At 48.3% G+C, this 10,716-nt stretch overlaps 1 protein-coding gene across 1 annotated transcript in view; it reads left to right on the forward strand.

Annotated features, from left to right (window-relative positions):
- Positions 1 to 10,716, forward strand: part of EFCAB12 (EF-hand calcium binding domain 12) — a 25,224-nt gene that overhangs the window by 8,862 nt on the left and 5,646 nt on the right. The window contains exons 3-6 of the mRNA XM_023516965.1: positions 1,165 to 1,350; positions 3,281 to 3,434; positions 5,951 to 6,138; positions 8,030 to 8,243. Of these exons, the coding sequence (XP_023372733.1) occupies positions 1,165 to 1,350; positions 3,281 to 3,434; positions 5,951 to 6,138; positions 8,030 to 8,243 (742 nt within the window). The remainder of the gene's footprint in view (positions 1 to 1,164; positions 1,351 to 3,280; positions 3,435 to 5,950; positions 6,139 to 8,029; positions 8,244 to 10,716) is intronic.

A 10,716-nucleotide genomic window follows, 5' to 3' on the forward strand; every position in this document is an offset into this window, starting at 1 on the left:
TGTTGCCCTTGGTAGAGTGCTGTGGTGTCATGGTTCACAGCAACCTCAAACTCTTGGGCTTAAGTGATTCTCTTGCCTCAGCCTCCCGAATGGCTGGGACTATAGGTGCCCGCTACAACACCCAGCTATTTTTGTTGTTTAGGAGGCCCGAGCTGGGCTCAAACCTGCCAGCCTCAGTGTATGTGGCCAGCACCCTACTCACTGAGCTATGAGTGCCAAACCTAAAAATTTTTTTAATTAAAAAAAAAACAAAAACAGGTTGGGCATGGTGGCTCATGCCTGTAATCCTAGCACTCTTGGAGTCTGAGGCAGGTGGATTGCCTGAGCTCACAGGTTTGAGACCAGCCTGAGCCAGAGTGAGACCCCATCTTTAAAAACAGCCAGGCATTGTGGCAGGTGCCCATAGTCCCAGCTACTTGGGAGGCTGAGGCAAGAGGATCACTTGAGCCCAAGACTTTGAGATTGCTGTGAGCTATGATGCCACAACACTCTACCCAGGGAGATAGAATGAGACTATCTCAAAAAATATATATTAAAAAAAAAAAAACATAACACAAAGTATTAGTGGAGGAAGCAGACACATCACATTAATGGCTCTACAGTTTGCTAAGGCCATTAATAAAGGTGAGTCCAAAATACCTGTGAGCACAGAGGAGCAATAAGCCAGGGAACAGGAAGGCCTCCATGGACCGTCACATGTACTCCAAGCTAAGGGAATACTGTCACTTCAACAGATTCCCTCTAACCTGGAGTTGGAAGAGGAGGAGGACTGGAATAGGCAAAGAAAGGAGGGTCTTCCAGGCAGCAGGCCCAGGAGGAACAAAGGCAGCTCCATCGGGCTCCAGGAAGGGCCCCCTGAGAGCACTTAGAGACCAGCATACTGATGGGTCTCACAGGAGAGATAGGCATAAGAAGGAGATTTTTGTTTTTTTGTTGTCCCAGCCCCCCATTTCAGATGACAAAACCCAAGGCTGAGAGAAGCAAAGTCTCCTAGGCATTCCATAGCCAAATGTAGCTGCCCCGAATCCGGTGCCCGCGGCCCCCATCTTGCTGTTGGTGGGGAACGCTCAGCCTCTCTTCTGTCACTCTCTACCTCTGAGGACTGTGTCCCATTGACTTGTCTCCCTTGAATGCTTTTCTGCCTCACTCTCTTACCTCTTCCAGAAGAAGATCCACCGACTTGCCCACCGCATGGTGCCCCAGCTGCGGCTGCCCAGGCCCTCAGCCCTGTTTGCCATGTACTCCTACCTACAAAGTCGTAAGATCAAGATTTTGGATATCTTCCGCAAGGTGGATCACCGTGGAAACTTGAAGATCTCCAGGGAGGAGTTCATCGAGACCCTAAAGACAGTAAGTGCTCCCCACTTCATGTGACTGGGTCCCTTTCCCAGGCCCCCCATCACTCACTGGAAAAGCAGACACAGGGAGCCCGAACTACCAATACTGTTATTCATAAAGCCAGCTTGGAAAATGTTGGTTAACTGTAGCAAAATGAGACCCTTAAAGTGCACCTCTGTACCAGTCTGACCTTGAAAGACTCTACAGGCGTGGAGAGCCAACTTTGCAGAGCCAACCCATAACCAGCCAGGGAAGTCCCTGTCCCACCTAGCAGACACCAGACTGAGCCCAAAGAGACCGGGCCTTCACTTCTGCCTTGAGAACCTTCTAGCTTCTCCAACTATCACTGGGATATCAATCAGGGAGTAGTACAGCTCTTTTAGAAATCACATAGTGTTGTTCAATGTAGCTCCTGGGCCAGTACATCCATGCAGGGCCTGTACTTCTGACGAGCTCCTGGTGATGCCTGTGGTGCTGGTGTATGGACCATACTTCTACTTTCACTGGCTATTTTAATAATTTAATCTAATTTTATTTTTATGTATTTATTTATTTATTTATTGAGATAGAGTCTCACTCTGTTGCCCTCTGTAGAGTGCTGTAGCATCAGAGCTCACAGAAACCTCAAACTCTTGGGCTCAAGTGGTTCTCTTGCCTTAGCCTCCCTAGTAGCTGAGACGACAGGCGCCCACCACAATGCTTGGCTCTTTCTGTTGTTGTTTGTTTGTTTGTTTTAGCAGGCCAAGGCCAGGTTCAAACCCACCAGCACTGGTGTACATTGCTGGCACCCTAACCACTGTGCTACAGATACTGAGCCCTAATTTTAAATAAGTAAAATTAAACACCCATTTTCTCAATCACACCAGCTACATTCTGAGTGCCCAGCAGTTACTTGTGGCAAATGGTTCCTCTGTTGGACTGTGCAGCTGAGGAACATGTCTGTCACCATAAAAGTTCTACTGGTCTAGCAGGGTCTGCAAAATATGGCCCATAGGCCAGGCACAGTGGCTCACACCTGTAATACTAGTACTCTGGGAGGCTGTGGCGGGTAGATTACTTGAGCTCACAAGAGCAAGAGTGAGAGCCCATCTCTACTTAAAATAAAAAGCTGAGGCAAGAAGATCACTTGAGCCCGAGAGTTTGAGGTTGCTGTGAAGTATAATGCCACGGTACTCTACCTAGGGCAACAAAGTGAGACTCTGTCTCAAAAATAAAAATAAAAATAAAAATAATAAATAGAAAAGTTAGTTAGGTGCTGTGGCAGGTGACTGTAGTCTCAGCTACTTTATAGGCTGAGGCAGGAGGATAACTTAAACCCAAGAATTCAAGGTTGCTGTGAGGTATGATGACACTACAGTGAGACTCTGTCTCAAAAAAAAAAAAAAAAAAGAAAGAAAAGAAAACCACCCAAAACAACAACAAAAAGACCCTTTCCTTCTTAAATGTTCAGTTTTGCTGGCAAGCCTCATATGCCTGCAGAGATGCCATCGTCCTTGTAAGAGTAGGATGTATCGTATTCCTGATCCTATAAGGGAGGTTTACGAGATGCTTGTGGACTGGGATGCTAGACGGGTGAAATCATTCCGTGCCCAGTGTGGTAACTGCTGTCATTACGATTGGCACTAAAGTGGGGAGGGAGCCCAGAGGAAGAAATAACTAACACTGTAAAGATGGTGGCGTCTGGACTGGGCTTTGCAGGAGGCGCGGGAGTTTTTCAGGCAGAGAGTGAGGACTGTCCGAGCAAAGGCAGAGTGTGAAAAAGTGCGTGGTGCTGTGTTCAGGACTGGGAAAGGGCTCTGTGTCCTATAGGGGGAATCTTGGGTATGAGTCAGAAGGGAGAGTGGACGAACTAAAAACAGGGCTGGGGGGCAGGGCCCGGCCAGTATGGCAGGACACTTGGATAGGAGCCTGCCAGTCTTGGGGGCTTTTCTTCTCTCCTCAGCTCAGAGTCCCTCTGAAGTACCAAGAAGTAGAGGATATAGTGATCTATCTCAGCTCTCTTGGGAGGCACAACAGCATTACCACGGAAATCCTGGCCAACACCTACAAGCAGTGGTGCTCGACTCAGAAGAGCCCCGTTCCCGCCCCACAGGAAAGTGAGTACCCCTTTTTGCCCTGTGCCTCTACGTCCCCATCCTGGGAGCATCATGGTGCAGGCAGCCTCAGCTTCTCCCGAAACATTCATTTTCCAAGTGTATTTTCCAACTTCTGCTCACTGTAGTTTGGCCAACTTCTGGACTATCTAGGCCCAGAGATCATCTAAGGAGCAGACGCTGTCTTGGGTTCCCTGCTACCACTGTGTCCATTTAACGATGAATGAGCCCCAGCTCTTATTCTGAGAGGAGGATATTCAGAGTAGTCTCAACCCACCAGAGCCCACCCGATAAGCCGAGAACTGACCCAAATGACAAGCTTATCCAGAGACATTTATTTGTATGAGGATCCCGGGCCTCCTTCCTATTAATCCACACCGTATCGATAAAATGTTAACTAAAATTTCTTGTTCAAGAACCAGAATTAGCATATGTTTAGAGTTTACTGGAAAGTCTGCTTTGATATTCTACTATGGGGGAATTATAGCACACTGCTGGAAACAGTTGTCTAAGTTGTCCACAGCAAAAATTCCATTTGCCAAGCTGTATGTTGGTGGGGCCACCTTGGGCCAGACAAGGCATGGAGGCAAATTAGAAGTGGACTTGCTAAAGCTCTGTGAATTTACTCTGTAACACAAAGGTACATAATGTTTCTTTATATTTTAGTGCCATTGTTATTGCAAAAAAAAAAAAAATTACAACTACTCACCCATTCCAGCACTCTCTCCAAATATAACCACAGCTTTGTTTTTCTAAATGAAATAAATCTTGCGGTAACCCTATCCACTGTGTTGGCAGGAATTTAACCTCAGATATGTTTGGGGGGCCCCTTGCACTCCCTGAGAGAAGCCTGGGGTTGGGGGTTGGGGGCAATATTCCTTGGGGCAGGGCCTGGAGTTGATGGTCACACTGTATGTGGTGCTCGGCACGCTCACTGGCAAGCTTATCTGGGGGAACCTGAGCGCTTGCACAGTAGCGTCCTTCACGTATCAGCTCCCCCATGCAGTACTCACCAGTGTCTGTGCAGGGTGCTTCGTGACCAGTGTCCTCAGGGTTCCTCAAGTTGGGCACACTTTCCCTCCAGTGTTCTTTGTGCCTTTTCATTATAAATTCCCTCTATGTGTGTAGCTAGAACCGAGTCATGTGAATTACCACAGTGGGCCTGTTATTTCCCAATAAAAAAACTTGGAGCCGAGCAGCCAGTATTGCTCTTTGGGCATTATCACTGAGCTCTTTTCCCCTGGAGACTAGCAGTGGGACTTGGATATCTCTGACTTTGTCTAATGGGCAAGAGTTTGGGCACCTTGGCAGGGAAGTCCTCTGTGGGTCAGATGCTCCACTTGCTGAATTATCTTAGTTTGTCCTTGAAGGTCAGAGTTTCTATTCGTGCTTTACAAGGAGGCGGCTAACACCTCAGACAGGCTGAGGCACTGTCCATAGTCTAAATAGAAGGTGCTAAGGCCAGGATTTTATTTCAGCTTCAGACAATAAAGACCTGAACCAGGGCAGGGGCAATGGGAATCTTTCAGTCACTCAGGTCTTTGTTGAACACCTACTATGTGCCAGGCACACTTCTAGGAACTGGGACACAGGAGTAAACAAGCCAAAGCCCCTACCTTCAATGAACTTACACAGAAAGGGTTAAATAAGATGATGTCCAATAGTGATCTCTGCATTGAAAACAACAGGACGCAGTAATAGGGTGGTGGGCAGGGACGGCTGCTCTGAGAAGCAGACATTGGAGTTGACACCTGAATGATTTATGGGGGCCAGCTTCAAGGCAGTCTGGAAGGGCAACCTGGGCAGGTGGAACTGCCAAGGCAAAGGCCCAAAGGCAAGAAAGCTTTCAGGGACAGAAAGAAGTTAGGGTGGCTGGATGGAGTGGGTGCTGGATGAGCAGTAGGACATGGGCCAGTTGGAAAGGAAGCTGGGGATGGGGCCTTGCAGCCTGGGGAAAGGACATTTGATTTTAGTCTAAGTGCTATGGGACCCAAGAGGAGCGAGGTGATCTGGTGCATATATATATGCTGTCTGGAAAGTATCTAGCCATATAATACAAAAACTAGTATTAATGGCAGGATACTTTCTGGACAGCTGTAAGACAGACATATATATATATTAATATTTAAACATTTCTAGAGACTTGGTCTCGGTGTATTGCACAGACTGTAATTTTTTTTTTTTTGTATTACAGTGGCTACTCATAGGCACAGTCATAGCTCACCATAGCCTCAACTGCCTGGGCTCAAGGGATCCCTCTGCTTCTGCCTCCTGAGTGGCTGAGACTACAGGCACGCACAACCGTGCCTGGCTCTGTAGTTTATAAAGATCCTATTTTGCCTCTGGGTGGAAACAGAGCAGAGCATGGACAAGTGTGGTGGCAGGAGGGCTGGGGGAGGTGTGCAGGTTAGGGAGGCCATAGTGGGGAAGGCAAGGAGGGACACAGTCAAGGTACAGCGCACTGGCGGCTGGACACCATCACAGTCCCGCCTTCCCTCGTCTCTTCCCTCTGACTCTAGACATGGCCAAGAACAGAGCTTCCCCAAAGAACCTGTACAAGCAGGAAGCGGATTCAGATGCACAGTCTCCCGAGAATGACCTGCTGGTGGTGCCCATGCTTGACACCTACATGGAGTCACGGCCCATGTCCACACAGGAGATGGAGGAGGCAGGCAAATGGTACCGCAATCGGAGGCAGCAGCCAAAGGTATCCTACCAGCCCTGGGAGGGCACAGGGCTTGGGGACCGGGCCAGCTGGGGTTCAACTCAGCACAGTGGCAACAGCTGCTGGCTGAAGGAACCTTTTGTGAGGGGGTTCTCGCCTCTCGCTCTTCAGTCTGTAAGAATAATACCTGCCTTACGAGGTTTTTGTGATGATGAAATATAATAAGACCACATTTCTGCCAGGCATAGTGGCTGGATCCTATAATCCCAGTGACTCAGCAGGCTAAGGAAGGAGGATCACTTGAGGTCAGGAGTTCAAGACCAGCCAGGGCAACATAGCTAGACCTTGTCTCTAAAAAGTGAGAAAAGTTAGCCAGGTGTGGTGGTGTGCACCACACCTGGGAGGATTGTTTGAGCCCAGGAGTTTGAGGCTGCAGTGGGCTATGATGATGCCACTACACTCTAGTCTGGTGATAGGGTAAGACCTGGTCTCTTAAAAAAGAAAAAAAGAGAGAGAGATCACATTTCTGAAAGTATTGAGTTCCCCTCTTCCCGTTTTTTTTTCTTTTTTTTTGAGACAGAGTCTCATTCTGTCTCCCTGGGTAGAGTACCAGGGCTTCAGCTGGGTTCAAACTGTCCTCTTGCCTCAGCCTCCCAACTAGCTAGGATTACAGGTGCCTGCCACATGCCCAGCTAGTTTTTCTATTTTTAATAGAGACAGGGTCTGGCTTTTTTTGCTTAGGCTGGTCTCAAACTGCCGAGCTCAAACAATCCACCCACCTTACCCTACCAGAGTGCTAGGATTACCAACATGAGCCCCCCAGCTGGTTTTCCCATTCTTTAAATACTTTTCTTCCTGAGTCCAGCCCTGCCTCTTCATTGCAGGTGGAATTCAGGTGCCTGGCATAGGGCCTGACATGGAGTAGACCCTCCAGAAATAGTAGACCTTTCACTTCATGGCAAGTGAAGGAAGGAAAGACTGAGTGAGTGACTTAGTTTATCCAATAAATATTTATTGAGAGCCTCCGATGTGTCGGGCCGGATGCTGTAGTGTAGTGAAGGATAGAGTCCCTGCCCCAGGAAGCTGACAGTCTAGTCAGAGAAGCAGACAATGTTACTATGTATAAATATAGAAGATATAAATACATATTTGCATATGCAATATATGTATAATAAAATGGCAGATATTGGTAAGTGCTGTGTCAACTAAGATTTGATTAAATTGCCTAATAAGAAAACCCAAATGTTAAAGACTGGCAAAGTTTGCTCGTAAAGAAGCAGACAGTGAACACTTTAGGCTTTGCGGGCCATATGGTCTCTGTCACAACCACTCAGCTCTGCGGTTGTTGCATGAAAGCAGCCAGAGACACCTAAACAAATGAGGGTGGCTGTGTGCCAACAAAACTTTATTTATAAAAACAGGTGGTGGGCCAGATTTGGCCTCTGGGCTGCACTTTACTGATTCTGTTGTTAGAAGCTTTAAAAAGTAGATTTTTATTCCCCTTTGGTTAAAAAAAAAAGCAGCAGCAGCAGAAGGCATTGACTAATAAAAGTGGTTACACTCTCCCTAGGCCCTTCTACCTTAGGACTGGCTTCCACTTCAAGGTCACAGATGGCTGCTCCTAATTTAAATCCCCACTCAGCCAAACACCTGGATGCCATTTTCAGTAGGTTGCTGCTACAGCCTGTGTACTGCGTCCGACTGCACATATCACACAGGTGTGTGTGTGCACATCCACGTATAGGGCTGTGCACGCTGGCCAGTTAAGGTCTCATGGGGGATGACGCTGACCACATGTGAATTCTCTGCTGAATCATTGACTTCAGAACCTGAACTGCAGCCCCACTGTGCATGGTTTCACAGTGGCCTCGCAGGAAGTCCCTGAGGACAACGTGGGGCGGGGAAGGGTAAGCCTCCCTCTGTTCTCTTGCAGCTCCCCATCCCCTCCATCCAGTTCATGGAGCGGTGCCGCCTGGTGCGCTGTGGAAACAGGCGCATGGACGAGCACTGCCTGCCGTCCACCATGCGTGGGGAGATGAACATGCTCATTGGCATAGTCCGCAGGGACGACTTTCTGGTCTACCTGGAGTGCTGTAAGCTCTGTGAGCTCTATGGCATCCCGCTGACAGAGGACATCCTCATGAAAGGTAAGGGGCTTGGTGGATGGCCCTTGTGAAGACACCAAAAGGCCCCAAGCGAGGGTGAGAGTGATGTCCGCCTGAGGCACCCATGTACCCACTCAAGCTGCTGTGGCCTGTGGAAGGGACACTGGGAATATGGAGGGGAGGGGGAGCAGCCCAGCCTGTTTGTGGATGGGACTTCCAGAACACAGGCCTAGACATCTAGTTCCCCAGCTGAGATTTGGGGGGCGTCTGGGTTCTGGATCCCCGAGCTTGGTGAATTAGAAGTTTTTCCAGGGCAGGAAGCTCTAAGGACAGTTCTGAGCAAAGGATCCTGGCCTTTGGGCATAAAGGAACAATTCCAATACTGAAGACACGACAACTCCTATCAAAACTCTCCTTTAGGCCAGGCCTGTTTCTCGGTTCTTGTGCAACAAGCAGTGAGGTAGGAATGCACCTGGAGACAGGCCTGCTGAGGCCCTTCACTCCCTACTCAGACCTAGGACTCAGCCCAGATTTCCATGCTGTGTCTGCCCTCTGCTTGAGGGAAGAAGAACCTTTTCCTACATCCAAGCTGATCTGAGCCCTCTGCATCTCTGGGTAGTGAGTGCTTCTGATGTAGGCATGGGGGAGGGCCCAGCATTTGATGGTAACTTAGTAATGCTGGCATCCAAGCTTGTGACCTTACGAATTTATAAATATAGTGGGCAGGACTCTCTGTACTGTAGAAACATGAAGTCACCCAGGCGCGGTGGTTCACACCTGTAATCCTAGCACTCTGGGATGCTAAGGTGGGAAGATCCCTTGAGCTCAGGAGTTTGAGACTAGCCTGAGCAAGAACTAGACCTCATCTTTACTAAAAATAGAAAAACTAGTTAGGCATTGTGGCAGGTGCCTGTAGTCCCAGCTACTTGGGAGGCTGAGGCAGGAGGATCATTTCAGCCCAAGAGTTTGAGGTTGCTGTGAGCTGTGACACCACGGCACTCTAGCCAGGATGACAGAGTGAGACTCTGTCTCAAAAAAAAAAAATCAAATAAATAAATAATAATAATAAAGAAAACAACACAGAGCAGCAAGCAACACATGGAGGCAAAGGTTTTTCTCATAGGAGCCTTGGAAGGAGGAGCTCCTGCCGTCCTGAGAAATGTAGCTTTCTGAAAAAGGAACACACCAACAGTGGTGTGACCTACTGAGAGCAAGAGTTAACAGGGTAGCGCCTGTGGCTCAAAGGAGTAAGGCACCGGCCCCATACGCTGGAGGTGGTGGGTTCAAACCCAGCCCCAGCCAAAACGTGCAAAAAAAAAAAAAAAAAAAAAAGAGTTAACAGCTACAATCGACCATTTCTACCTTTTTCCCAAGAGGGAAGGAAACACGAGTTTTCCAGGGCTAACATAACAAACTAGCACCAGTCTATGGTTGACAACAAGAATTTATTTATTCTGGAGGCTTTAGAAGTCCAAGATCAAGGTGTCAGCAGGGTTGGTTTCTTCCAAGGCCTCTTTCTTTGGCTTGCAGATGGCAGCCTCCTCGCTGCCTCTTCTCCTGGTCTTCTCTCTGTGCATATGGGCCTTCGTGTCTCCCTTGTGTGTCCCCAGTTCCTCTTATAGGGACCAGTAAATTGGATTAGGGCCAACCTTTCTAGCCTCTTTTTAACTCAATCTCTTCTTTTTGTTTGTTTGTTTGTTTGTTTGAGACAGAGTCTCACTTTGTCACCCTTGGTAGAGTGCCGTGGCATCATAGCTCACAGCAACCTCAGACTATTGGGCTCAAGCAATTCTCTTGTCTTAGCCTCCCAAGCAGTTGGTACTACAGGTACCCGCCACAATGCCCAGCTATTAGCTATGTCTCACTCTTGCTCAGGCTGGTCTAGAACCTGTGAGCTCAGGCAATCCACCTGCCTCTGCCTCCCAGGGTGCTAGGATTACAAATGGGAGCCACCTTGCCCGTCCCTTGATCACCTCTTTAAAAGCCTTATCTCAGGAGCCGGGGCAACTTGAATCTATGCTCCCAGGCTATAAATCTAATTTAAAAATAAAACAATTCCTCCCCACAACAAAAACAACAAAGGCCTTATCTCCAAATACAACCAAATTCTAAGGTACTGGAGGTTCGGACTACAACACAGGAATTTTGGAGGGACACAATGTAGTCCATAACAGGTCTACACAGGGGAATGTGGCCAAAGGCCTTCAGAAACACAGGCAAAGCAACTCCAGTGTCACTGTTCCCCCACACACTTCATGCCCCCTGCTTGGGCAGCCAGTTGCTGCCTGTCTACGCTGGGAGGGCAGAGACAGAGGAGTCCTGCAACTCTGATGCTGACTTTTCACCACTATTGTGGCAGGCACCTGTAGTCCCAGCTACTCTGGACCTCTAGAGGCTGAGGTAAGAGAATTGCTTGAGCCCAAGAGTTTGAGGTTGCTGTGAGCTACGACGCCACAGCATTCTACCAAGGGCGACAAAGTGAGACTCTGTCTCAAAAAAAAAAAAAAAAAAAAAA

Source organism: Otolemur garnettii, unplaced genomic scaffold (genome assembly GCF_000181295.1).
Source record: "Otolemur garnettii isolate 467f Iridium unplaced genomic scaffold, OtoGar3 scaffold00101, whole genome shotgun sequence".
In the NCBI taxonomy this organism is placed as follows: domain Eukaryota; kingdom Metazoa; phylum Chordata; class Mammalia; order Primates; family Galagidae; genus Otolemur; species Otolemur garnettii.